This window comes from Corvus hawaiiensis, chromosome 22 (genome assembly GCF_020740725.1).
Source record: "Corvus hawaiiensis isolate bCorHaw1 chromosome 22, bCorHaw1.pri.cur, whole genome shotgun sequence".
Classification (NCBI taxonomy): Eukaryota; Metazoa; Chordata; class Aves; order Passeriformes; family Corvidae; genus Corvus; species Corvus hawaiiensis.
The window spans coordinates 1,376,430-1,404,395 of record NC_063234.1 but is presented as its reverse complement, the minus strand read 5'-3'; the positions used below and the strand labels follow the sequence as shown (position 1 = coordinate 1,404,395).

The window sequence follows — 27,966 nt, the reverse complement described above, 5'->3', positions numbered from 1 at the left end:
CTGCAGGGCCCACACTTTGCCCTGTTCATTCACTCTGCAAAAGGACTTTCCAGCAGAGGCACTTCCGTATCCAACTCTTCCACTTCTACCCAAGCCATGCACTTCCAGCCTCTCCTACCCTTTCACTCCCAGCCTGCATCTCATCCACACCGAGAGGAAGGAGGTAGCAGCAGAATCAGGCACCAGTCTCCATCTCCAGAGTATTTCCTACCAAATATCTGCACATCACCATTCAATTAAAGCTCTGCCAGTAGCCCAGGGAAGTCATGACCCAGGGCTGTAAAGGGACACCTGCCTGTGCCAGCCAGCAGCAGGCTCCTGTGACACCAGGGAACACACTGGAAACCAGGCAGGCTGCAGTGCCACTGCCCCACAGAATCTGTAATTTTAGCCAACAAAACCATGATACTGGGAAGGGAACCCCAGCAAGGGAGAGGCTGCAGTTCTGTGCATGTCCTCTGGACGGGGAGAAAGGTGTGTGAAACAGGGCCCAAAAATGCACAGGAACACTTAAATAATAACAGCTTCTCTGAAAAAAATTGATCTCAACTTTCCAAATAAAGCTGGCAAAAGGCAGAAGTCCTGGGAAAGCCAGTCAGGCTCTCTGCAGGGGAGGAACACTGATAGAAGAGCCCATGTTTTTTTAATTAAACAAATTAAGAACTTTACACAAATACCAAACAAAAACTTGTTTACCTCTGTCTATAAATTCCAGTTGTGGTCATTAAGGGCAGCCCTAATCGCTGTGATAACGAGCTAAACCCATCTGGAAGGCATCACCCCAAGGAGCCACACTGGCTTTTCCCACTGAGCTGCAGGTCCCAGCCAAGCACAGCTGGCTGTGAGCAGCAGCACCCAGGGGAGAGGAGAGCAGTGGGCCAAAAAGGGCACAAAAATGGGAAAATGTGGGGAAAACCATGCACTTTACGAACTCTGCATCTCCTGCCCTCAAATACTTTTTGAGTTCAAGGTGTTTTTCCAGTCCTGCCCCTCTCCTGCTCTGTGCAGACAGAAAATGTGCCCCAAGCGCAGCCTCTGCCCAAAGCCACCTCAGGAACAGAAGCAAACTCAGCCAAAAGGGGAGAAGTTCCAGGGCTATTCCTTGTAAATCCCGGAATTCCATCCCCAGCAATGCAATTTTAGAAGTCCTGTTTGCGCTGTATTTTTACCCTCAGGTTTGGGGCGTTTTATTTCTTTATTTCCTACATCCCTCTGTCCCCAGAAAATTCAAATAGACTTAGCCAATCAATTTTGCCTTTTATACTCATCTATAGCCCGTTTGGAATCAATTGCACTTCCCTAATCTGTTTAGAGGAATCCACCAGCAGATACACATCACTTTCAAATGAAGCACAAAGGTAGCCAGAAGCCTGGCCCAGAACATCCTCCAAAATCAATTGTCTTGCCATTGACTTGGAAGGGCTCTGGTCCAAGCTGCAAACACACAAACCTCTCCAGAACACGCCCAGCACGTCCCCAGTGAGGAGCTGCTCTCCAGACACCCCTGTGGGGGAACAGCCAGGCAGGGCAGGTGTTGATACAGAATTATGGCCCAGGAACCCTCCAACAACCCCAGCAACACCAGAGAGGAGCCAAAGGTGTTTCCCAACACTGATTCAGCTCAGGAAACCTCTTGGAGGTTGCACCCTCCTCTCCCAACACAAGGATTTCCCCAGCCCTTGGATGGGGAGCAAAACATCCCTTTTCCTCTCTTTAATTAGTGTAACCAAACATCTCTGCAATTCTCCAAAGCCTCTGCGAGGGCTGAGTGTTGAGGGCACTGCAGAACAGCCTCGTGTTCGAGGGCTCCCCTCCCTTCATACATTGTTAAAGATTAATTTTGTGGGTTATGGCTCCAGCTAACGAAGCACAGCTGGAGCTGGAGTCAATAACCCTCCATTCCCCCGACAACTCAGCCCCGCTCCTGCGTCAGCCCGGCCCTCCCTGCTCCACCCTCCCAGGGTTTTTTGACACCATTAATTGCTTTCATTGCCTCTCAAAAGTATTGTCAGGGTGGGGGGTGGCTTTGTTTTTAAAAAATCACAGACAGGAATATTTCCTTTCCCCGGGAAAAATCAGATGGGTACCAGTGCCAGTTACCCGAGTCCAGAGATGCAGCTGCAATTAAAAAACAAAACAACAAGAACTTGGGAACAGCAGCAGGTTCTGGGAGTGGAGAAGTCTGGAAGCCTGATCCTTCTGCCATGCAAGGAAAGGAGCATCAGAAAGATGGAGAACACTGGGGATATTTTTTCCTTTTTGGAGAGATGGGGGAAATTCCGCTCTGTGTGGCTGAGTAGGGTCAGCAGAGTTACAAAATCAAATCCTCCTCCCCCCACCCATCCAGCCCCTCCTGGCTCTCCCCTGGAGCCACATCCTCCCAGCCAAGAATCCCAAAATCCAAGGAGTTGCATAAGAGCCCTGGGAGAGCTCGCAGATGGAATGAGGGGCGGAGAGCTCGGGGCTTGGGGGAGACACAGGAAGGGAGGGGAGGGAAGGTTTCCTGCCCTGGGAGCTGCTGCAGCAGGGTCAGAACAGCTGAACGCCCTGGTGTGACACCGAGAGGCAGCCAGGGAAGGGAAGAGCCCTCGCTGGGAGAGTCCCTGGTGAGCCTTTAATTGATCCCAGACATGGAAAGGCCGAGAGCTCCGAGGGCTGCGAGGAAAAGCAAAAGAATGCACATGAAAGCAAAGCTTTGGCCAGTCCCTGTGAAACCCTGGACAGCTGATCCTGGTGGGAAGTGACCCAAGCAGATGAGCAGGTGCAGTCCCTGTGGACACCGGGCAGCCAGGCCAGGGCCAGAAAAAAGGCACAGAAATGCAAATGCCCTGAGAACTGGCTCACATGTAGAAATATCAAAGCTGTTTGCAAGATGATTCACGTGCCTGTGATTCAACCCTCAAAAATAATTACTACTGGATAAAAAACCTGCGGAAGAAACCAGCCCATGCATCCCTTCTACATATGTAAAGCTGGGAAATACAGGGAGCAGGCAGGGAATGCTGGGGGGAGGTAAGAGGGGAGGTTTGTGAGCTGCTGGGAGCGGGAGAATTCTAAATCTCTTCCATATGTGAAGGAAATCCTCAAGCCCAGACAGCATTTTCTCTCTCTTTTTATTGATAATAAAGATAGGGAAAAGGAAAGGGGGAGGTTCGGAGAGCCTGGGATATTTTTCTTTTGCTTTTCCAAATAATAAACCTGGTGGAATGGCTTTAATTAGGGAAATTACACAGCAGTGGGGACCACACATCCCCCTGTAGAATAACTGGCAGAGTTTGCATTTACCTTCAGCTGTGATTAGTGTAAACACCTCGGAGAGGGTCAGGTTGCCTTCCAAGATAATCCTGCCCTGTCCCCTGGGCCTTCATTAGCCCTTCCAGCCCAGTGTGCTCCCAGCCCCACTGTTCCAGTAGCAAATCCAGCCCAGGCACAGCTCTGCTGCCCTGGGCTCACCAGAATCTGCATCCAAGCAGAGGTCACAGGCAGGAGAAGGTGGCCAGGCTCTCATCCCACCTCCCAGCCCAGTGCTCAGCAATGAACAGAGCTCCCGAGGTGTCCCTTCCCCTGCTCCTGCCAGCCACAGCCACAGCCACAGCCACAGCCACAGCCCAGCCAGCTGGCCACTGGCAGGTTTATCATCCACCATCTCCTCCCAGTGACACCAGTTATTCCAAACCACAACTTCCCTGAGTAATCCCAAGCAGCTCCCTCGACCTCCTCGTGCTCCGGCTCCTGCTGTAAAAGCCACCACCAACACGTTCCCTGCCTTCTACCTGTCCCCCCATCCTCTTTAGAGGGTTTATCCTGGTTGTGCTGGAAGTTCTTTGGGCAGAAGATGACGTGTGGAGGCTGAGGCTGCACAGGGAAATTGGGTCCTGCTATAATTGAAGAAAATATGGAAGTTTTAACCCAAAAGAAAGTTGCCCAGAAGGGAAGCTGCAGCTCTTCCCATCAATATTAAAAATGTGATTTTGTGAAGCCCTAAAGAAACAGATGAACAAGATCTGTGAACAGAAGGGAACATTTCCCATTTAGAATCTCTCAGTAAGTTAAAAAGCCCAAAGGATAATTTGTTAATAGAGCGAGAGCTACGCTTTTCTGGGAAAAGCCAATTGGAATTTCCAGTCTTTGAAGGGAAGTAGGTCTAAGATAGAAAATCTATCAGGCCTTTGGAGCTCCCTGTTTTCAAAAACTCTTTGGAAGAAGGCTAAAAAGTGTCCTGCTCTTTGTTTTCTGTATCTGTTTCCACATCAAATGACTTTGTCCCTTTCAGCCTGAGGTTGCAAAGAAGGAAGCAGAGATGTGAAGCCAGGTCCTCAGGCAATGTAAGTCAGTTCTGATGGAGCAAAAGTCAACTTACACCAGCTGAGTGTGGAACACTGTTGCTGTCTCCTAAACAAAGGCAAAACTTACAGATTTTTCTCTTTTTTCTTTTCTTGCCTGCTCCTCCTCTCTGGTGAAGAGACAAGGAGCAAAAAGGCGTGGATGCTTTCAGACATTTCCCCTTCTCTTCCCACACCTCACTGCTGCACCTCTGGAGCGGCAGAAAAACAAGAGAGAGAGCAGAGTAATGGTCCAGCACTGCCCAGGTGTCAGTGCCTCCCTCCAAAGGCTCATCACATCACATCCAACAGCCTCCAGAGAATCTGAAAGCCTTCCCCAATAGGAACCTGACTTCTGCTTTTCTTCCTCTCTGGAGACACACCCTTAACGCGCTTGAGATCCTTGGGATTTCCACGCAGCCCAAAGGAGATGGGCCCAGGCCTCGCTGCAGCCTTTTTGTTCTTTTCTCTAAGTCTTCACTGTCACAGAGAGCAACTCTCACAGAGATCAAACAGAATCGTTGAGTTCCTCCCCACAGCCACAGTTCTGCTGTAACAGAAACCATCCCCTCCCCACAGCACCTTCCTCACTATCACACACAGAATGATGTAAAACCACCAAAAAAGGCTATTTGCCCCTCTCCCCCCTTCCCTGGTACCTCTCCCCTGATGGGCTGTACCCTTTTCTGCAGTTTCACTCCTTTTCTCGAGCCTGGTGTCCCGTCCCACGTCCCTCCCACCCCACATTCCCTATGCAAACCTCAGCCTCCATCCCTGCTCTGCGATTTGCCTGCCACACCTGGGGGATTTCCCAGCAAATTGTATTACTTTATTTGGTCAATTGGCCTACAAATTGATTTTCCTGTACAAATAATGAACATTTATGGTTATTTTCCCCATAGACTGCTTTATTTCACGTGTAACAAAGACTGATTTCCTGCAGGTTTCGAGACCTGAGCATATGAGCTGCAGTTACTGTGACCCCTGGCTGATGGATGGCAAAGGGCTCCAAGCACAACTGGAGGGTTTTGGGTTTTTTATTTTTACCCTGACTACAGAGAGAGGTGGCAACTGGAAGCAAATGTTGGTACCAGACTGAGGAATTCTACAGGATAATGGGAATAAATTGGTTTAGAAGAGACTCAGTCCTGGGATCAGGCAGCCACAAGGCCAGGCAAATAATGCAGGTGAAGGAGCTGGCACAGAGGCCAGGGCTGGTGTCCCAGGCAGGGATGGCAGCATCCCCTGCTCGTCACAGCTTTTGGGGACACCCTTTCTGTCATCTTCTGTTATTTTGGAGGGAAGAGGAGGAGGAGTCAGGGAGGCTTCCAGGGAAGCAGCTGGGATGAGGTGCCCTGGCGTGATTTGTGAGCAGGGACTGCAGGATTGCTCTGCCCTGGCCTCCGGGGAGGCAGAGCCACAGCAGCAGCTCCACACACACATTTCATCCCCACTAATGAGGGAAGGACTTCGGAGACAGAGCCTGGAGCGAGTTTGGAAGGTCAGTCCCGCAGGTGTGGGGACCACGGGGCTGGAGCAGGGCACCCAGCGCAGTGACTCTGGTTTGTCTGTCTGCAGGGGGGGCTACCAGCCCGAGGGCTGGGGGCGATGCTTAATTTAATTCCTCTTGATGGCTGAGCCAGGAGGGACGGAGGCCTCAGAGAGGCAGAGCCAGGGAGGTTTCTCAGGTGAATCTGATTGGGGGTGGCCACAGAAGAGAAAGTCAATTAGTCCGGCTGCCTGCAGCTCCCCAGCCCCCGCCCTCGGGGGGGGGCTCGGCCCGTGAAGTCTGACTTCAAATCCAATAAAAAATTAACTGCTTCTGAACAACTGCTCGACATGCCTCCTTAGAGTGCTGCTACGTGCTCCCAGCTGCAGCACGGAGTGAATTAACGAACGGGGAGAGAGGCTGAGAGTGCCAGGCTGAGGAGCTCCGAATTGCTGCCCGCTGGGGGATCCCCTCGGCCGGGGGATCCCTCCCTTGTTCCTGGCTAAGGACAGAGCTGCCTTCAGCCCGTGGAGATGCCCAGAGCCCCGGGAAGGTGGCTCACACCTCAGAGCCCTCATCCTGCCTGGCCCCAGCACAACCCTGCCTGCTCTCAGGTGTGTCCTGCCGGCACTGGGGTCACTCCCAGCACCAGAACCACAGGTCCCTGGCACACTGTGTGCACCAACAAACCCAAAGGATAACCCCTGTAGTCCCAGAAACACCGGGAACACACAGCCAGCAGGCTCAGCACGTTGGGAGCACCAGCCCGTGACCACACGATTTACAACATTTGTGTTTATAAATAACACTGGGAAATGAACGACCAACACACACAATGGCTTCCCAACGAGCACGGGATGATGCAGGGAGTGTTGGGAGTTGTATGTTTTGAAGGTGAACACAAAGAGAATATTAAAAAAAAAATAATAATACAAGAGAGGTAAATAATTCATCAAAAGAATGAAAAACAAGAAGCGGGAAGGGGAAAAAGAAAAACAGCAATGCCAGAGGGAAGAGTTTTCTGAGAAGGTGAAGAGAACCTAATCTCACCTGGGAGTGAAAACCAGAACCAAAGTTAATTGCAGTAAAACGGGGAAGTTTTAAAGGTGAAACGATTTATCAGGAAATGGTGTCTCCCCTGTCAGGCACTGGGGAATCTCCCCAGGGTGGGAAGCAGAGCTGGGACCGCGGGGCCGGGGGTGGCTTCCAGCAGCACTGACACCATGGACAGAGACTTCCACCAGCGGCACAGCAGCACAAAGCCGCTCTCACCTGCAGCACCGGCCTGCAGGAATTCCAGCAGCTCCTTCCACCCAGAGCCCCCAGCCCTCGGTCTGTTGTACGCACACCCACAGTAACACAACGTGCCCACAACTGTTTGTTGTGAGTCTTGGAGGTTTCCTTCAATTTTTAAAACAAAACTGCTGCAGAGAAGGGGCTGGATTTGGACGTTTGCTGAGGGCCATTCTGCAGCTGCCATTCCCTGCTTTAAATCACAGCACATCTGCAAAAAAACCCAACTAAAACCCACACAGTTTTCAGTGGGAACACCTTGGGTTTCTCCCGCACGAGTAATCCCCTCCAGGCTGGGGCTCCTTCCCGTGCTGGAATGACGCTGAGCCGGGCTTGGAAAGCCCCTGGATGGGCGTTCTCCTGGATAACTGCAGGTAAAACACACCTGTGCCAAGCTCCTGAGGAGGGGAGCCGGGGCCATGGCTGGCACTGCTCCCCTTCCATGCTGACGTGCTGCACAGCAAACTGCAGGCCCAAGTTATTATTTACTTGCTGATTTTCTGGGCCTGTTAAAACAAAAAGCCCGGCCAAACACAAGCTCTGCCAATTACACTGTGCCAATCCTAATCCCCCCCCTGCAGCTCCAGCAGACACAGACTCCTCGGAGGCCTCCTGATCCTCTTGTGCTCTGCTAAGCAGCTCTGGGTCACCCCGGGAGCATCGGCACTGGAGGAGGCTGGGAAAGGGAAAGTGAAATCCCACCCTGGGCACGTTTTCCATCACATCTCCCTCCTACAGGAGTCACTGCTTCCAGTTTACAGCTTTGGTTTTCCCTGCAGACACCCAGTCCCGAGGTGATGGTGCCCACACCTGCTTGAAAGGGCATGGAGAGATCCTGCTCCAGGAATTCCTGTCCCCAGCTCAGGGGAGCCCTGCCATGGACAGATCCTGCTCTAGGAATCTTTCTCTGGATTTCTCTCACTCCAGCTCAAAGCAAAAGCAAAATCCAAATGTCAGAGCACAGCACAACATCCCCTGAACTCCACAGTGTAATCCCTGCACAGGCAAAACCCAACTCAAACCCAGCACAGACCCAAATTCTGATGGAGAAACAGCCAAAATAAGGGTTAAATCAAACTAGGGTCAAACTCTTACACCCATTAGTTCTGGAGACACGAGATCAGGTCTGAGACAGCTCCTGAGAAGTAAATGCCCTATTAAAATAAACAGGGATCAGATGGACAAATCCCTGCAGATGCTTCCAGAGGCTCAGCTGGATCTCCCTGTGCGCTGTGCTGGGGCAGGTGAGCCATCCCCAAACACAGCAAGAGCAAAGCAACACCAGGCACTCCAAGAGGCAGAGGCCTGGCTTTGTTTGGACACTGGGTGCCAGCTGCAACTCCAGAAAAATCCCCTCTGAAATCACATTTAGAGTCGGGAAGGTAAACAAAAGACAAGAGTAGCATTTAAAAATACAAGTTAAACGAATAATAACTGTGGATTCTTTCACAAAGACTGCCAAGGTGGAATTTAGGAGGAAAGAAATTCGGCCCCCTTGGGAGGCCACTGATTGTTCGCTGATCCCTGTGGCTTCCCGGGTGTTATTTACCGAGCCCAGGAGGGCAGCTGGAACAGGGATAAGGGAGGGAGATTAGGAGAGCTGCACCTCCCCGGGAGGAGGGATCCCACACAGGAGCCCTGCTGGCACCACTGCTGCCTTTCTCACCCTGGGAATGCGCTTTTGGAACCAGGAATGTGCACTGGGAGCTCCTGAGCTGCTGCCTCTCACCTGCTGTCACAGCACAGCGGCTCCCAGAGAGGGAGAGCTCTGAAGGAAAGGGTTGGGGCCACCTGAGCTGCTGAACCTCCAGCCCCTGGTGCCTCCCCTTTCCCCCTCCTTCTTCTTCCCAGACAAACTTGGTACAATTCTCTGCACTGTTAACCCAGGAAGGCTCCAAGTCAGGCTCCTGAGGCTTTTTCCTCGCTGAATTTTCCGTCTGGAATGACTCCCACACATGGTGGGTAATCCATGAGGTGAAGCCAGGGATGACTGAGATGGGCCAGAAAGGCAGCTTTGAATTTGACTGCATTTTTAATTAACTGCATGGCACTTACAAGCCAACGACAGGCTCGTGTTCTATAAATGTGAAGTAATTAAATAAAAAAGCACAAGCTAAAGAATAGTTTTGTATGTGCCATGCATATTCAAATCTTCAAATAATGAGTGTGATATTAATAAAATGTATCAAAGTTCACCTTGATATAAAGCAGATTTGCTGGGCTGTACGTAGGGTACAGCTGGGCCTTACAAGGGTGGCAAAAGCAATAAAAAGAAAAAACAAAATCTCTTTGGAGGAAGCAGCCACCATCGTGTTTGTGGCATTGTGACACGGGGGGAACCCCATTTCCAGCTCTTTTCCCGGAGGATTACAAGGGATCATTTCCTCTCCTCATGCCCCTCTTCTCCCTCACCTCTTCCATGTTTAAACCAGGGGTTTTCACATTGAGGGAGGATAATGCAGCACCCAGAGTGGTCCCTGTGGGCAAGAACAGCCCAGCCCTGCTCACACTGAGTTCCAAGAGCAGCCAAAAAGCCCCAAAAGCACCTCCTGAAATGCCAGCCTGCCCCCAGCCCTGCTGATGTCACGCCTCCTCTCCAGCTCTAATTACCAGGATTCTCTGATCAAGGTGGAATTATTTGCTATCAAGGCTGTTATTGATCGGAAGCCGCCGGCCTGCTGGGATCAGAGTGAGTGGCAGAGCAGCCCCCGACAGATTAAACACTGCCAGAACATCCAGGGAGGCTCGGAGGGAAGAGTCTCTCTCCCTGCACATCCCTCAGCATATGGCAGCTTTCACAGCTCGGGGAGACCGAGATGCTCCGTGCCAGGCAGGGCTCACACTCCCAGCCCTCGGTGCCAGCAGCGCTGGGGAGGCTCCTCCGAGCAGAGAACTCCGCTGGGGAGGGAGGGAGCAGGGCAGGAGGGCATTTCCTGATGGAAATAATCAGGGTTCAGAGGCTCCACGCTCCTCTTCTGTGCACACAGCCCTGCACTGACACCTCAGAGCAAACACCAAGGGAGGCTGAGGCTGTTCCAGGAGCCGCAGCCCTGACAGGACACGCTGGGATCACAGCTTGGTACAACGCAAACCCACCTCGCCTCGGGATCTGGGGCCAGAGCGGGAGCCCTGACTGAGGGACCAGGAGAAAACAAGAGCAGACAGACAGACAGGAGGGAGGGCTGGAGCAGCAGCGAGGTGGGGAAGGCTTGGCTCTCCCAAGGCAGCCCCAGAGCCTTTTTTTGGGAGCCTGGCACAGCTTTCCATCACCCAAAGGCACAGCTCGGGCTGCGGAGCGGCACGGAGCACGAGGGGAGGCTGGAGGGACAGCACCACTCCCTTCCCAGAGCCCAGAGCAGCTCCAGCTCAGCCCCACGCCGGCTTTGCCATCATCCCAGCTCTGAACAGGAGGAGGAAGGCAGAAATCCCACTGGAGACACAAAGCAGATCCCAAGGAGTGACAGGCTTTGGGACATTTCATCAGCACAGCATCAGGGGAAGGGTCTTTGTAGTGGGGAAGGCCTGTCCTTCCCCACCCATCAGGAAGATTTTAATCTTCAATAACTGCATGTGTGATTTTAATCATGCCTTCATTCACTGGAGAACTGCAGCCTGGCTTACTGAGGACAGGAGGTAAGAGTGGCTTCAGCCCATTGTTAGATGGCAATGACAGAACCATCGGAAATAAGGCAAAAATAAAAATATTCAGTACATCTTTTGTTTCTGCACTGGGAGGAAAAGCCAGCTCTGGCATGGCATGGACATGCAACACTTTTCACTCCAGCAGTGAATTAGGAGGTGTCCAAACAGAAACTTCCAAAGTGATACAGGTTTAAATCAGCAGATTTGGGTAAGTTGCTCTAAAAGGCTTTTGGGATACTTATCCAGGGAAGTTCTTGAGACACTTCACTCAGATTTTTAATGAGCCTCAGAACAATGAGGAAATACAAGGTAAATGGGAAAACACAGCACTGTGACTGTATTTTAAAAAGCTTAAGCAGAATAATCCAAGTAATTTTATAACCCCCAGGAGAAATAATGAAATAGAGGAAACCGAACAAGTAATAATAAATTAACAGAGGGTGATATAATTTATGCAAATTAAAGCTTGTTAATGGAAAAGATGTTAAACCAATATATCTTTTTTTTTGCTGAGACAATAGTGCCAGCATAATGTGCTTGGATTTCTGCGAGGTATTTGCTCTGACACCACACAACTTTCTGAATGTGGAATTAGAGCCCTGCAAGGGAGAATTCTGCCTGCCTGAATCCTCCAAACAACCTGGGCTGGGGAAGGTGTCCCTGAATGAGATTCGAGGGCTTTGAAGTCTCTTCCAACCCAAACCACTCCAGAATTCCATGATCCTAAAAATGAGCAACTTGTTCTGTTCTCCTGCTGGTGAGGGTGGGATTATTCCCAGTGCAGAGCAATTTGCTCTGAACCCACCACTCACACCCATTTCTCAGCCTCCTCTGCCCTTCCCTCTCTCTCACTTTGCTGCATCTCAGTATTTCCTTATGATGCGGGGGGAAAAATGAGTTTTCACTCTTGTTTCCAGAGCTTGCCATGAAAAGCAGTCCAGGGGGTTGGAGGAGTCCCACCACAACACCAAAATTACTCTCAAGATGGAAGTTTTTCAGCTAAAGGAAAAGCACAGCAACTTAGGGCACATCATTTCAAATATCCTTTAAACACACTTTTTGCAGATTCTACAGTGATTTAAAGACAACAGCAGACACATCAAAGGCAGAACTAAATCCTCCCAAAGCAAGGATGATTTTTGCCCTCTGCACACACCAGGGGACAGAAATGCTCCCCAGCCTCACGGAATTACTCTTAACTGAATTTATGCCTGAGAAATCCATCACAGCAAGGTGAGACTTCAAAAAAAAAAACCCAGATCCACATTGCTGATACAAACAAGTCCAGATCCAGACCTGCACGAGCAGCTCTTGAATTTCAAGCCAAAGATGTTTTAAGAAATCCCACTGTTAATGCAGGGATTAGAAAATGAATTAGATTTTAATTCAGAATTAAAAGCATTCTGCTGAGGAGCAGCCAGGCTGCTCCTGCCCTGCGGTGACACCACGAACTGTCCATTGGGCCTGCAACACCCTCAGCAGGGGTGTTTGGAGCTGCACCACCAAAAAAAAAAAATCGATCTGAATAAATCAACCCTCTGCTCTGCAAGGGCCAACACAGCCTGAGAAGAAACAGGGCTGCTTGAGGGCCAGAACACCCCAAATTTTCCATGCTCTGCTGGGTGCCCTCTGGTGCACAGCGGATTTTGATGCAAGCCCTGCCAGTCTGAAGATGAAAAGGAAGTCAGCAGAGTTAAACCGAGGTAAATCTTGGCTGATTGTGATCAAAGTCCACCCTGCACTCACGTTTTAACCCACACTCACTTTAGATGTGAACATGATGTTATCGGTCCCACTGCAGCTGAGCAGGAACATGCCAGGCATGGATGAGGTGCCAAGAGTTTTGGGCATGGAACACACAAGGAACAAAAAACTTCCCAGCCATTCATAACATATTTTTATGTGTTTTCATTTTCTTTCTTTAACTCTAAAACATTATAATACTTAAGACTAATGGTGTGCAATGTTTAAGTAACCCCAGTGTTGTAAATTCCAGTGCATTGAATCATCCCTGAAGAGCCTTGCAGTGCCTTCCTTTGCAAGGGCACTTTAGGGTTAAGTGGGTGAATCACAAGGGGGAAATAAAAGAGGAATTGATATCATAGTCCCCTCTGGGAGAGGAGAAAAAAATAAAATTAAAAAAGGCAGGTCTGTGTGGTTCACTCCGTGCCACAGAAAAAGAGATCTCAAGAAACACAGCTGTGACGAACAGTGGGGAAAGTTATTGATCTAAAAGAATTCATTTTTATTATAAGGGCTGGTACTTTTACTTATTTAATAAAGGTCTGGCGTCAAATCACTGTGAATTTCAGGATTATCTAATTCCATCTAATCTCATTCAATCACTGATGCTCCAGACTGTAGCAGAAAGGAATGTTTGCCCTTTCCTGTCTTCAGGGGCCATCTCTGGTTGCCCTGGCAACACAGCAAAAGCAGCTCCCTCAGCCAGTACCACCTATCACATCCATCTCTGGATAAAAGGCAGGGATGGGGTTACAGGGGAGGTTTTGCAATTTGATGGGCAGAGATAGGCAGGGAGAGGCAGAGCAGCAGCTGCCCCTGGGGTGGGATCCACTCCTAACCCGAGTGAGCACAGCCCCAGAGCTCTGATAAACACCAGCTCCGGGGTAGGACACTCCAGGCAGGGAACTCTGGCTCTTCAAAGGGAACAGGGAAGTTTCCTACCAAGGAGCTGTGGTGATTAAGAGGCCCAAGTGAACCGAAGTCGTTTAAAATCCCAGAGCTGCTTCTGCAATCGCCTGAAGCAATCCCGGCACTGAACTGGGCACCAGCTCCAAGCAAACACAACTTCGCTGCAGTTCTGTCATCAGAAATATTTCAGCTTCTGTATTTCCTGTCCTGTGGCTCTTCCATCACCAAAAGCTCTCCATTTTTCCAGCTTCCCAATCCTCTGGAATTCCCATTCTCAGCCACGGAGACAACTTCCCTGGCTGGTGCTGGTGGATGTCACCCCAAGGTGACACTGCCTCCACTGACCTGGCTGCTTGGTGAATGCTGCTGCAGGTTCCCTTCCAGCTGGAGATGTAGATGATTAAAGAACCTGCTCTGCAGAGGGATTGAAGCTGTCTTGACATCTGAAAATGAGGGATTTGATGCGCAGCGATATTTCTGTGCAGCTAATCAAAGAACAGGGCAAACTTGGGCTTGATGGGCTTCCCAGATCCTGTGGCTTTGTATCCATGTGCAAAACGAAGTAAAAGCTACAATTTTCCCATGGACTAGAGGCAAAATAAATGAGCAAGAACCTTTCAGTGCTTGGGAATTCCCTTCATTCATCCTTCCTCATCCTCAGACACTGTTACAAGAAAATCCCTTATCAGATTCTATTTCTGACCCAGGGGGATGTGTAATTTCCTCTCTGTCCTCGCTGGTTTTGCTAAAATAAGAGCCAAGAACAACAGGAAGGAAATGCAGAGCTCCAGCAGAGCAGGGGGTGTGGACAGAGGCACCTCCACTCCACAGCAGGCTGAGAGCACAGCAGAGGTGCTCTGGTTTATTTGCAAACTGCACCTGATTCCTGCAGCATTGATGAACTCTTCAGGAGAGTCTTTCCTTGCCCTCAGCTGGAAAACACAAGTTTGGGACAGAGGGCCCTGTAATGAGTTCTCCAGTGACATCTGCCAGGAGTGAGGGAGGTGAGCATGTCCTAACAGCAAGAAAAAGCCCTGAAATGGTGAGAATGGTGAATTCTTCAGCTGAGAAAGTGAAGATGATGCATTTCAATAGAGAAGGAAGAAGGGAGGGAAGAGGGCATCATAAGACATTTTCTAGATAAAGGAAACAGACTGGGCATAGGAGAAACAGGGCAAGACAATGCAGAAGGGGGGAAGGAAAAACAAACAAACCAACCCCACAAAAGCAAACAAACAGGAGAGAAAAATAAAAAAAATATAGAGCAAACAGCGTGATTTTACAAGCGTAATATTTTTGTCAAGCAATAATTAAATAAAAACAGAGGGGATCTCTTTTCCAAAGTCCAGGGCCCATAATAAAATCCCTGACTGGTTTGGCTTGGAAGGAACCTTAAATTCCACCCCCTGCCATGGGCAGGGACACCTTCCACTATCCCAGGCTGCTCCAAGCCCCGTCCAACCTGACCCTGGACACCTCCAGTAGGTTTCCAGTAGGACCCTGTTCTCTGCTCTCCCTGTCCCATAACTGAACCAGAACAGGCATTCTGAAAAGTTCATCATCCCTGCAGACCTGAACTGGTTGATAGTTTTAAATTAACAAAGTTTATGGGGGAGTTCATTGTGCTCTTGGTCACCCTTTGCCTTTCAGCTCCCAGTTCACTGAAGGCATTTGCCACCAGGCTCCAAACGAGCACCGCTCCCTTTGAGTGAGACCAGCGAGTTTGGACACAGAGCAGTGCAAATTAAAACCAGGTGTCTGTGCCCTGAAGCACCAGAGACAGCCCTAAGCAGTTTAATGACATCTCTAAATAATTTTGACAGCAAAATTACTTCTCCTGTGTCACCTTTACACTGCCCTTGACACGGCGCTAACGAGATGATGTTGCTTCCCCTGCTTCTCTACATTTATTTGTCTTTCTTCCCAGGCTTCACTTTCTTTTCCTCAGAGCAGGAGAATTCTGGCACCAGTCTGCAGAGCTGGCTGCAGCTGCCCATTTCCTGGGTCAGACCTGCCCCCAGAGGGGCTGAGGGCTCAGAAATTGCCTCTCCCTACAGCAGAGCCCAGGACACTTCAGGGAATCAAACCCGTGCTGAAGTCTATGGGATAAGGAACCCCCTCTGCAGCTTTAGAGCATCCCAGGAGAAGATCTGCTCCTCCAAGCAGAACCCTCACACACACCAAGCTCAGCAGAAATTTTCCTTCCCTCTCTCCCAGGCAGGGTTATACTGGCCTGGTTTCCACAAGCACTGACCTCACACACGGATCCTCCTCCGTCCTTCTATCACACGAGACCTTTCCCCTCCATTGTCTCCTCACTGCTCCCTGGAAGAGCAGAAATCTTCACCCCAGCTCCTGCACGAGGGGAAACCTCCCCCCTTGGAGCTCCTTAAAGCCCCTTGTAAGATAAAATTATTTTCCTAAGCCACAGCTGCTTCTACATCTCTGCTGTTCACTCACAAGCCTGCAATCCAATTAATATTTTCCTTTCCAGAGGGTATTTAATAATCCACAAAATTAAATCCTTCAGCATTGTTCTGGCACTCTCAGTGCCATTGATCTGGGTTTGTTTTGCCTCTGTGCAGAACAATAACTGCTCCTTTTATGGGTGCAGCACCCACCCTCCAGCCCCCTGACGGGGGCAGCTGCTGCCGGGTGCAGGAGCAGTTTGGACCATCAGGAATAACTTCACTGCACAGCACATTTCAGAGCACCTCTCCCAGCCACACTGATTCCCATTTCCAGCTGTTTTCTCCTGAAAATCCCCTCTTGGAAGCGCTCTGTGACCCCAAAGCAGTGGATTTTAGGGATCCTTCTGTGAAAGCAGCAGCACAGAGGTTCCCACTGCCCTCAGAGCAGGAACCCCTGTGAGCTGGACCCAAACTCAGCGCCCCTGCCCAGCACTGGGTGGGCTCTGTGAGTCCCTCAGCCCATTTCAGACCAGGATTCACCACATCTCCAGTTTCTCCATAAAGCTGAGATCTGACAGAGTTTGAATAAACTTCTGTTAAGAATTCAAGTTGGACTTGCAAGACCACAGTGCAACCACAGGCTGAAATCCACCTGGGCCAAGTCCTTTAAAAAACAAAACAGAACCAAAAAAACTCCCACGAATAAACAAAAAAAGCCCATCCAACTCCAAAACCTCCAACAAACACTAACCTGAACTAAAATGTGCTGGATTAAAAGCAACAAGCCAAATCAGCATGAAACCACAAATAAAAATCAAGAGACTGTGCCAAAGACCTTGGCGGGATTTGGAGGTTTATAAGTCTGCTTTACAGAGGGGCTTTTTCCACATTCATAAGGCAGCCCCGAGGGACACAAAGGCAAAGTTATGAAAACAGTCCCTGCACATAAACCCCAGCATTCTCCAGCTCCCATCCCTAAGCCCACAGCAGCTCAGAAAGGACCCTAAATCTAATCTATTCAGTTAACAGTGAAATTTCAGAATTAATCCTGCCTCTGCAGGCAGCCAAGTAAATTCTCCAGCACGCAAAGTCCTCTTTCCATAGGAGAGCTCTCCTGGAAGACTCGTGCCTGGTGTGGGAGATTCTGCTTTTGGTCAAAGCCTCTGAATTTGGATCCCACCACACTCAGTAGCCCCGGGATCTCCCTCCCTTGCCCATGTGCTGTTCTGCTCCTGGCTCTCCAGGGAAACTGTGGAGCAGCCAGGAGGGGAACACTGGGGAAGGACAGAGAGTGGAGCTGCAGCCAGAGCCAACCCATGAGTGACACAAAGCCACTCTCTGGGGTGACACAGAGCTGCTTCCACCCCTGCACCCAAAACAGGGACCAGGAGAATGCTCAGAAACCTCAGGGCTAAACAACAGACTTTGCTCATTACTGGCATTTTTGAAGTTAGCAGATAGTTCCTCTTTCCATCCCTGACAAAGTCTTGGACTGACGCCTGAACCTCAGGGCAGCAAAGGAAAACAACAACCATGATGACGAAAAGCAAAAAGCAGCAAATAAAAAATCACGTATAAATCAACCCAAGAGCAAAACACGGCCCCAGCAGGCAAATTAATTCCCATTGTCAGTGCCCCAGTTTGCACAGCCACCCTGTGTCTCTGCCTGTGATGGAGGAGATGGGGCAAACCCCAAACATCATTTATTGCACTTTTTGTTTTGTTTTGTTTGAATGTGACCACGTCACAACAGCTTTGGGGAAATGCATCTTTCCTTCTCTACCTGTGCCTCAAACCCTGAAGTCTCAACGAGGGCCACTTTTCAAACAGACACCCTGTCCAAGAAATGATGGGAAAAGAGGATGAGGAGCAGCCAATCTCCAGCCCTAACTCCCTTTCAGAGGCAGCACTACGAGAATGGAAAACACAGCAAAGGTCACACTCCGTCTGATAAGGGAAACAATCAAGTGTCTCATAAGGAATGTCCTTCCACTGTTATCCTGGATGTGTGATGCTGGACTTCAGAAATCTAAGGTCTTTTCCTTCATCAGTAAGGATTTCAGGGCTGTAAAAGCCCCCTGCCCCTTCCAAGAGCAGCCCTGGCTGCGGGCTGAAAGCAGAGATGGAGAGAATGGTGCTGTTTGCAGCACTGAGGGAAATTCGATGGGGCAGAGGAAACCCTGGAGGGAATGGGTTTCACCAGAACAGACTGGAATCCATCCAGGGCTCCAAACAACATGAACTGTGCCTGCCCAAAACTGACAAGTACAAATTTGGGGGAAAGAGCCCTGTTCACATCTGGCAGCTCACTCTGTGAAGGTTTGGCGTCCTGTGCCCTGCAAAACTGAAGGGACCCGTGCCATTTCTCCCGTCCAGATGGCAAAAACCTCAGTGAGGGCACAAAGCCCAGGGGCAGACCCCGCTTCCCCGTGGCTGCGCCCGCACCCCGGCCCTGGGAAGGCCACTCAGCCCTTCCCGTATCCCAGCACGCAGGGGATGGATGGACGGATGGATGGATGGATGGATGGATGGATGGATGGATGGATGGATGGATGGATGGAGGGAGGCAGGGATGGATGGAGGGATGGATGGATGGAGGGGTGGATGGAGGGAGGGAGGCATGGATGGAGGGAGGGAGGCATGGAGGGAGGGGTGGATGGAGGGAGGGGTGGATGGACGGATGCGCTCCGCATCCCGCACCGCCCCATTCCCGGGGTCCGCCCTGCATCCTGCGCGGCTCGGAGCGACCGTGCGGCCCGGAGGGACCCCCCGCATCCCCCCGGCTGCCCCCGCTGATGGATGCATGGATGGACGGATGGACGGATGGACGGATGGACGGACGGCCGCCGGCGCGGGGGCGGCCCGGGGGAGGAGGCGCCGGCGGGGCCGCTCCCCCCGAGCCGCGCAGGAAACCGGCGGTCGGTGGCGGAGCGGGGCCCGGCGCCGGCCCCGTCTGCAGCTGCAGCAAACGAGCTGCGCCGGGCGGCGGGGGGCGGGCGCCGAGCCCCGGCCCCCCCGGGCCACGGGCGGGGGACGCGGCGCCAGCGGCGGCCGGGGGGCACCGGGGGGGCCGGAGGGGCCGGGGCTCGGAGCCCTGCGGGGAGCGGCTCAGGCCGGCCCGGGGGGAGGCCGTGCCCGGCTCGGCTCCGGCGGCGCTGCCAGCCCGGGGGCTGCGGCTCGCTGCAATTTCCTCTCCAGACCGACCCCTCCTCTCTCCCCCCCGACCGCGAGAGGGACCCGGGCAGGGGCTCGGAGCCGGAGGTGCCGCCGGGCTGCACGGGCTGGCGGGGCCCGCACGGGACGGCACCGTCCCCGCAGCGAGAGCCGGGCTGTGCTGCCTGGGCGGAGATGCAGACGCCTAAAGGCGGCTGCCTTGCCCCCTTCCAGAGGCAGTGCTTGAGTTTTCCTGGCCTATTCCCGCTGTCCAGGGACTGATTTCGGAGCAGTGCAACCAGCTGCAGGCAGGATGGGCTCCCCATCTCCATACCCCCACCGGGCATTCCAAGTCTATCATCTGCACTATAAAATATACAGCATTTCTGCTTTTGAGGAGAATCAGCCCTTGGATCTCAGCGGTGCTCGAATGGGCGATCACTAAATGGGGAAAGATAAACCATGCCCGATTCCTAATCCTCCTCCTTGTTCTGGATGTGCAGTGCGTGCATGCTACCACAAAGCACTGCCTAAAGACTTCAGGTTCAAAATGTGGAACTGTCCTTTCTTTGGTCAGAGATGTGCTCTAATTACAGCACAGAAAGTGCAGGGAGCATTGAGAATCAGTTCTGATACAAGTCCTCACTGGGCTCTGGCCTTGCTGTGCAATTCTGACATCCAAACCCCCTTTCCCAGCTGGGGAAGCAGTGGGAGGCAAGTCCAGAAAGATAAATTTCTCCTTTCCCAAAACTGCGCCAACCTCTTTTTTCCTCTATCTGAACTTTCCAAATTCAGTTCTCAAAGCCTGTACCAGACACTGGGTTCATGCAGAGCTGTCTTCCCATCTGGAAATGCACCTACCCCTGCACAACTCCTAAAAATGCTGCCCCTAGAAAATTGTATTATGACCTTTTGGCTACTGCTAACCCAGAAAATGTCCAGCAGACAGTGTCCCCTGGCCAGGCACTTCTCCACATCCCCACAGTGGCAGCACATCCCCGTCCTTGGCAGATTTTTGGCTCCGACCCACTCAATTGGCAACTAAAGCACAGGCAAAACTCGCAGCTGGAGAAAGCTGCTCACACCACATCACACCTTGCCCCACAAACTCGAGGACTGGGAAGAGCCAGGTTTCAAATGCCAGGGCAATGATGGGCAGCACTGCTGTGGGGTGGCTGCTGCCACACCACACAAGCAAGACACATCTTCCCATTAATTTCTGGAACTGTTGGTTATTGCTCTGAGCCCCTTCCCATGGGAATGTGGATATTTGTAACACAGCCGTGCATGCACAGAGACACCGCGCAGGAAGGACTGGAACTCCCAGCTCTGTCATTCCAGGTGCTAAAGATGCTGCATGTGAACACAGACTGTCCACTCCAGCCCAAGCAAGCAACAAAATCAAAAATGGTTGATTTCCAGTGGATAAAAGTACATAAATTTCCAGCCGTATCTGTTTCCACAGTGCTACTGGCAATGCTTTAAGTCACTGTTGTTCTTTCAGACCAAGAGCTGCTTTAGTTCCCCAAACCAACAGCTCTGGCCTCCCAGTTAGATGTTATTGTACTTCATGGTTATTTTTACACACGATGAACTGTTTTAAGGCCTTACTTTACTAGGATTTCAGTCGCCTTTTATTTATAGCATCAACATCTTTTCCACGAAAATGTTGATGAGAGATTTTTCCAAGTCTCAGGATAAAAGCAAGACAGCAGAATACACAAGGAACCCAAAAGTTGGGAAGATCTCTAAAAGCCATAACTGATCTATGATATGAATGACGCTCAAGTTGTAAGCATTTAACATGAGTTGTTCCTCTAACCGAATTCACTGATGGTTTGTAAACTGTGGCTGTTCTGACTCTAACACGTGGGTGCAATTACATTTCCCTTTTGCTTTATTTAGCCACTTTCACACCTCTGCACAATACACAGAAATGAAGGGGTGGGAATACCGAAGAGGCTCCTGTATGATTTGTCTCTGCACACACAGAGCTCCCCCTGAAAACCAAAAAAATCACACCGAGTGCCGCTTCCTTTAGGTCAAACACCGCTCTTCCCGTCTGCTCTGCTTCCAAGCGCCTCTCTGCTCACCTCTAACAGACTGCTGGAACCCTCACAGTGCAGGCAGGACAATGGCAGCCTCGATGACCCTCAGAGATCACGGCTCCATGACCACAGAAGCAAAGGGATTTTTTTTTTTTTTTTTTTTAAGGGAAGGAGGCAGAGGAGAGGGAAGATGTCTTAACTAAAGCACATAGTTTAACAATAATCTTACCACTGGAGACGAAATTCGACACCCAGGGCAATCACAGATTGGAGGATGTACCTGTAAGATTCCTTTGGACATAAGAGTCTTCAAACTTTTCCCTATATGCAGAGAAGAAGAAAAAGCAGAAGAAGAAGAAAAAGAATCAGCACGTTTATAAAAGGAAAGTATTTCGGGAAGGGGGGAGGGGGAGGCACGCATCTGCTCTCATATAAACAGCCCTCCCCTTGCCTGCCTACCAGCACCCATCCCCGCCTGCCCCTGCAGCCAACTTTCTCCCCCGCAGGTCCCCGCGGAGGCGAGGCCGGCACAGCCCTCGCAGCCCTGCCCGGGCTCGGTGCCGGCGCTGCCGCAGCCCGGGGGAGCCGCGGCCGGAGGCGCTCCCGCAGCCCCGCGGGCTCCGCGCTGCCCCCGCACCGGGCACGGCCCCGGGCCCCTCCCGCTGCTCCTCCGTCCGCTGCGCCTCGCTCCTCCTGACTCACCCCAGAGGAACTGAGGCTTCCCGAAGGCAGCAGGAGCCCAGTAATAAAAGAAACGGGCGCGATGCGCGACGCGGCGACAATTAGCGCGGCCCCGAAGCGCTGCCCCCGCTCTCTGGCGATCAATAACCGAGGCGAGGTGTCAGTCACCTCCTAATCGCTCCTCGGCCCCCCGGGCTGACACCTCCAGCTCTCAGCTCATTACGTGCCGCACGGGCTCGGCTCTGCCCGCCCGCCCCCGCCGCTCCCCCCGGCCCCGCCGGGCCCCGCTCTCCACCTGCCGCCCGCAGCAGCAGCTCCGCCGCCGAGCCGCGACTGCGGCGCCGGCTCGGGCGGGGAGGGGAGGGAGGCAGGGCAGGCGCCCGTCAGCAGCCGCCGGCGCCGCGGAGGTCCCGCACCACCCAGCTGCGAGGGGAACACCCCCTCCGCCCCGCCCGCCGCCCCGCCGGTGCCTGGCCGGGCCGCGCTGCCGCTCCCCGCGGCGCCGGCTCCGCCACCGCCACCGCCGGCGGCTCGCAGGGGCGGCGGGCGACCACCCCCGCGGGGCCGGAGCGAGCCGAGCCCCGGAGCCCGCACCCCGCCACCCGCCCGGTGTTCAAACCTCCGCCCGCGCCAAATGAAACTTCTCTCCAGCGGAGAGGAGAGCCCCCAATTCCCCCCCTCCCCAAAAACCCTCCCCAAAGGCAACCGTTCCCAAATCGCTCGGAAAACTTCGGCGGTACCGGGGCGCGGGGATCCGGCAGAGAGGGGCCGGGGGTGCGCGGGGGAGGGGGGCACGGCCGCGGGGGTCGGGACTCGGCTCTCCCCGCGAACGCTCATAGGCGCTGAGCTCCCCCGCGGATGCCGCTGCCCGAGCACGGGGGCGAGAGGGAGGATGCTGAGGAGGAGCGGGGCGGCGCGGGGACCCCGGCACACGGCGAGCGCTGCCTTTACCTTTGTGCCTGATGCTGCGCTTCCAGTCCTTGGCCGTCTCTCTGCCGCTGACAAACTGGAACTCGTTGGGGGTGAGCCACTCTCCCCGGTACCGGATAGAGGGTCCTTTGCTCCCTTGGCACAACTTATTGATGTAGAGCAGCGCCTTGTTCTCCCCGCACTCCACCTCGATGCAAGGCTCTCCGTTGTCAAAGAAGGGCTGGAAATCCGGGATGGAGGAAAACCTCTCCAGCATCAGGTCCTCGGGGAGGTGGTGGGGGTGGTGCGGGTGGTGCGGGTGGGGGTGGTGGGTCTCGTGGAAGCCCAGGTACGCGCGGTGGGCAAAGATCTGGTCGTAAGCCGGCGGGTGCGGGGTGACCACCGGAATGGCAGCGGCGGCCAGAGGCGCGAGGTAGTCAGGTAAGGTTTCCATGGGCTGGTTAAAAGCTGCCAGGGCCATCTCTTCCCTGTCAAGTCGCTCCTTCTTGATAGCAGGCATGGTGCCGCCGCTCTCCCCGTGCGCCCTCGTCTCTCCAAAGCACAGTGGCTCTAATGTCTCCGGTTCAACTTGCCCTCGCTCTGGCTGGAGTTTGGATGAAATGCGCCAGCAGCAGCAGCAGCAGCAGCACAAGCACCTTTGGCGCTCGGGTGCCGGAGGTGGCTGGTATCCCCCGGAGCAGCCCGCTAACAAATCTCCTGGGCTGGCTCCCCAGCAGAGCTGTCTGGGATCCCTCTCCCACGGAGAGGCTAATGTACCGTAGACCCGGGAGCTGCTGTGTGGCTCGCAGATCTGCCCCTCCGGACTAATACCTGACATCTCGGAGAGGTCTCTGCTGCCGTAGACATTATTTTGGTTTAAGGAAAAAAAAAAAAAAAAAAAAAAAAAAAAAAGCTTATTGATTCCCCGAGATCAACCCACCTTCTCGCCAGGCTGGAGGGTTCCCCGCCGCCCACCCAGCCCCCTTTCACCCTGCCCCCCTGCTTCCTTTAAACTGACACCTGGTTTATTTATTTATATGCAGTAATTAAAATTAAACGCTGCGCCCCCGCCGCCGCTCCGCGACCCCTCCCCGCCCCGCCGGCGCCCGCCGGGAGGACGGAGCCCCGGCCGGTGCCGGCTCTCCGCGCTCTGCCCGCGGGGCTCCAGACACCCGGGCGGCGGCGAACTTTCCCCGGGGCCGCCCACCTTCACCTGCGCGGTGCAGACTCGCCCCGCTCCCACCGAAGCCTTTATGATCCCCGCCAGTTGGTTTTTAATTCCCACTCCTGCGCGAAATTTTAGAAACGCGGGGTTACGTTCCATATCCCTCTGTATATATACATATAAATATAAATGCAGCTACACACGCACAGGCACACAGACATCTACAGAGCCATCCCCGCCAGCTCTGCGCTCCCCACGCCGCTGCCCGCAGCCCCCGAACGCCGCGCCGGGCTGGGCCGGGCCCCCGAGTCGGGACAGACACGTATTGATCTGTGCTCAGAAGTCACCGCACAGTTCGGAGACTCAGACCAAACAAGATTTCCCTCCGCCGCCGCCGCCGCCGCTTCTCTAACTTGGCCCATTTAAACAGCGGAGGCGCTGGGAAGCGCCGCGCCGGCGGCGGCGAGGGGGTGAGCGACGGACGGCGGGGCCAGCGCCGGCTGCCGCCAGCCCGGGAGGGGCCCGGGGGGACCCGGGGCTGCCCCGGCCCCGCGGGGACACGGCCGAGCTCCGCTGCTGCCCGGCCCTCTGCACCCCCGTGCAGGATGCTTGCTCTCCCTGGCAGCTGTGACCTGGCTCCAGCCTTCCCTTTTCCATGCAGGGATGGGATGGATGGATGGATGGATGGATGGATGGATGGATGGATGGATGGATGGATGGATGGATGGATGGAACAAGACTTAGGAGACACGGGGTAAAGTTGTTTTCCGTCACAAGCTGTGGCAGACACGGCATGAGGTCCGTGTGGAACTGCCCCGAGAGGACCCCGCGGCCCAAAATGAAGTTGTGTGGTTGTTACAGGGATGTGTCACCTCAACAAGATGGAGTTCCCTGCCTTTGGATGCTAAAGTGGGATCGACTGGGCTGGAAGAATCCAGCCTACGAGGGAAATAAAAATAAATTATCCCCCTAAACGCAGGACAAGAAACGTGGCCCATGAGTCTTTATCAGGTGGCAGAACAGTGAGAGTTGTGTGAGCTCTGCTTCAGAGCTCCAGAACACACCAAAGTTCCCAGCTTTGTCCCAAGCTGTGTCCCCTGACTTGCCTTCTTCCAGGGTGAGGTGATGGCAGATTGACCTTGCCTTCCAGACAGCGAGAAGTGGATTTGCTGTGTGACAACAGCCACCGGCAGAGCTGGCAGCGTCATTTCTGAGCAATAACTTCCCCTGCCACTTCTCAGTTTTCTCTTGGCGCTGCCTGACCACGATCCTTGTTTCTTGCTATTTTATTCCCTAGAAACTCCAGCTCTGGGATCCATCTTTGCTTCTGGCTCTAATGAAGGAGGCAGATCCACATACCCATCAAACCCTCTCATTTAGGCTTTCAGGCTTAGGCTCTTATTCTTAATGCTTCTGATTGCTCAAGATGACAGGGGAAAAATCACTTTCTATTATCACCTAATGAACCAAGGAAAATGCTTGGAAGAGGCTGTGGGAGACACAGACATTTCTGTGGCAGTCAGAGGCTTCTGGATGGAGGGCAGGTGAGGGGCTGTGTGGTGAGAAGAGCTCACTCTTAGCTCCCAGAAACCTTCATTCCTGGCACATCCAACTGCACTGGGCTCTGCAGAGCCTTGGGATCTTCTTCATGCTTCCCTTGACTCTGTCTTCTTTGGAACTTGACTTCCTGGGCCTGATTTCTTTTCACTTTTTACAGGGGAGTGGGGATTTTTTCTCAAACCTTCCTTCTTTCACAGCCATCAGGGTTATTATTCTTCCACCTCCGTTCCTAATGGCAACTCCACCTCTAAGTGCAGGGAGAGCTTGGCCACAGCCTTCTTCAAAGGCTCCGTGTTTCCTCCAGGAGAGGTCACAGGAGAGCAGGACAGGAGTGGCCCGGATCCTCCAGGAACCTTTCTCACACAGGGAAGATGTTCTGGCAGAACTCAGTGAAGTTTGGGGGGTGCGAGAGGCACAGATTGAGACCGATCCCAGCAGCCTCTTACAAGCACTGAAGTCCCTAACGAGTCCTGCCTGTAATGAAGGACAAGAGCTCTGTGTGTGTGTCTGAGTTCAGCAGCAGAGTCTGGAGTTGTTCAGCTCCAGTCTCTTTAATAGCAGAGCTTTTGGGATTAGTGTAAACAGATTCACCACTGGCGAGCAGATCAGAGAGCACTACGCAAATCCGTGCACATGTGGTTAGAGGGAGAGCCAGGTACGCTTTGCAAATTCCACATGGAGGAATTGGAACAGGTTTCCCAGTCTGGGGGCAGGAATCTCCGTGGCTTTTTGTTGTGTGTTTCCAGGGTGCTGGCAAAGTGAAAGCATGATTCTTAATTTGCTCACAGAGGCACTACCACAGCAAACAGAGTAAATAGTGATCATTTTTCAACATTCAGTTCTCCACCTCTGGGATACATCACGTTGGATTGAAACAAAACCTTTCTCTCAGGTCAAATGTGTCAACAACTGCAAAGAGTTACCTGTGCCAGAAAGTGTTTTCTAAGTGGAGATAATGCTGCAAGCACAGGTCTGAAACTTAAGAGAGAAAGATTTTCCTCCACATTCCATCACCAGTTTAATGAACAAATTACTTACCCTGGATATTTTTCCACTATTCAACCCATAAAAGAAGGGAAAGCTTCCTAACTGTAATTTATTTACATGTGTTTCAGCAAACCTCTGAGTTTCTAACTGAGATCAAAGGTCCTTCGAGCTGCTGCAGATGCAGGCCCTGCCCCTTTACAGGAAAGACAGGTTGAGGCTGGGAGGAGAGAGAAACCTGTCAGATGACCAACCTGAGCTCAGAAAGGGATCCAGGGCTTCTGTCTCTGCAGGATCCAGCACAGATGCCATCCATCCGTGCTGCCTCTGGCACCACTCTTGCCTCTGCCTCATCCAAGCTAAATGAAGACCCAGCATTCTGGAAGCACAGCTGCCCCTGCAGCTCTGGCCTTGCTGACCTTGTCTGCAGCAGGAGTTCCTCCCAGTCAAGGACTGACTCTGCCAGCAAGCTCCTGTCCTGCTCACCACAAGAGTTTAAACAACAGGCCAGGGCTTTCAACAACTGGGGCAGTGTCCAGTGCATCGTGTTCCCCCCAAAGATGTTGGGGTGTTCAGCCTCTTAAGGCTGCAGGTTAACGGCTCCTCTCCCCACTTCCCCAGCTTTCCCCAGAATTCCCTGACACTCGCACATTTCCAGGGAGGAATAAACCATCCGCTCCCTACCAAGTCACTGCCCCCACCAAAGGACAGGGGAGGAGATCGAAGAGCCACACCAGCAGCCCCTGAGCCAGCCAGAGCCATTCCTCAGCCTCTCCCACAGTCTCGGGGACACCAGGGCTGTGCCATAGCCAGCATTCCCTGCTTTTTGTCCTTTATTCCCTGCCGGGTGCAGCCCAGCTCTGTGCTCCGTGTGAGCAGCCGGAGTCAGGCTCAGCGGGATGGGGATTGGAGTAAGAGTAGCCTCGGGCCAGACTGCTTCATTAGCAGAGCTATTCTGACAGCCCAGCACACAGGGAGGGCACAGGGGTGTTCAGGGGAGGGAGGCTGGGAAGGAGGACACTGGAAAGGGCTTTGCCTCTGAAAAATGCTTTCCCAGGAACTGCTGGGCTGTTCCCCTTTTAATCCCACTGCTACAGAACACCGCCTTTTATCAGAGTGGAAATGGAGCACTGTGGAACTCGGAGCCTTTCTGCCTTTCTGGGAAGTGGTGTCATGGTGCCGTGGGCTCACACACCAACCAGAGCTGCAAGCTGCGTGCACCCCTCTCTAATGAAGGTGTTCTGTCTGCTTCCAGAGCAGCCTGGGACAAGTGGTTTAAGAAACTCTCTCCTTACCCAACCATTTTCACAAATTGCCTCTCTCAAACCCCCTTCCTCTCTCCTCAGAGGTTATTTATTGCTCACTCCGTGTGAAAGACTTGAGATACCAGTGTTGTAAGGCATCCACCAGATTCTCCTTTTTCCTAAAACCTTTATTCCTCTCTGCCCACTGCTAAGAAAAACTCACTGCATCAGGAGATGCTGAACTGATGCTCACATTGGGTTTGTCCAAAGCCTGGCTGTGTCCCAACACCCTTTCCTACTCCACTTCCCCAACTTCCTGCCTGCCTTCCCTCCTACAATCATAGCAACAGAAAAAGGACCCACTGAAGAACTGACTGTCCAAGAATATGTGTCTGGCTGGAATCCATTGCCAG

The 27,966-nt window shown here is 52.7% G+C and overlaps 1 protein-coding gene across 8 annotated transcripts in view; it reads right to left on the bottom strand.

The window, feature by feature from the left end:
* The window catches only part of SAMD11 (sterile alpha motif domain containing 11), an 87,108-nt gene extending 62,940 nt beyond the window's left edge, over positions 1-24,168 (bottom strand). The window contains exons 1-3 of one of the 8 annotated variants that reach the window (XM_048326416.1): positions 23,973-24,168; positions 22,643-23,451; positions 21,240-21,331 (exon numbers count right to left, since the gene is read on the bottom strand). In XM_048326416.1, the coding sequence (XP_048182373.1) occupies positions 21,240-21,331; positions 22,643-23,451; positions 23,973-23,986 (915 nt within the window). In that variant the 5' untranslated portion in view covers positions 23,987-24,168. Of the gene's footprint in view, positions 1-21,239; positions 21,332-21,712; positions 21,938-21,986; positions 22,004-22,642; positions 23,471-23,972 lie in introns of those variants that run through there. The other 7 variants (XM_048326417.1, XM_048326419.1, XM_048326418.1 and 4 more) reach the window with 7 other exon arrangements.
* Positions 24,169-27,966: the final 3,798 nt, after the last annotated feature.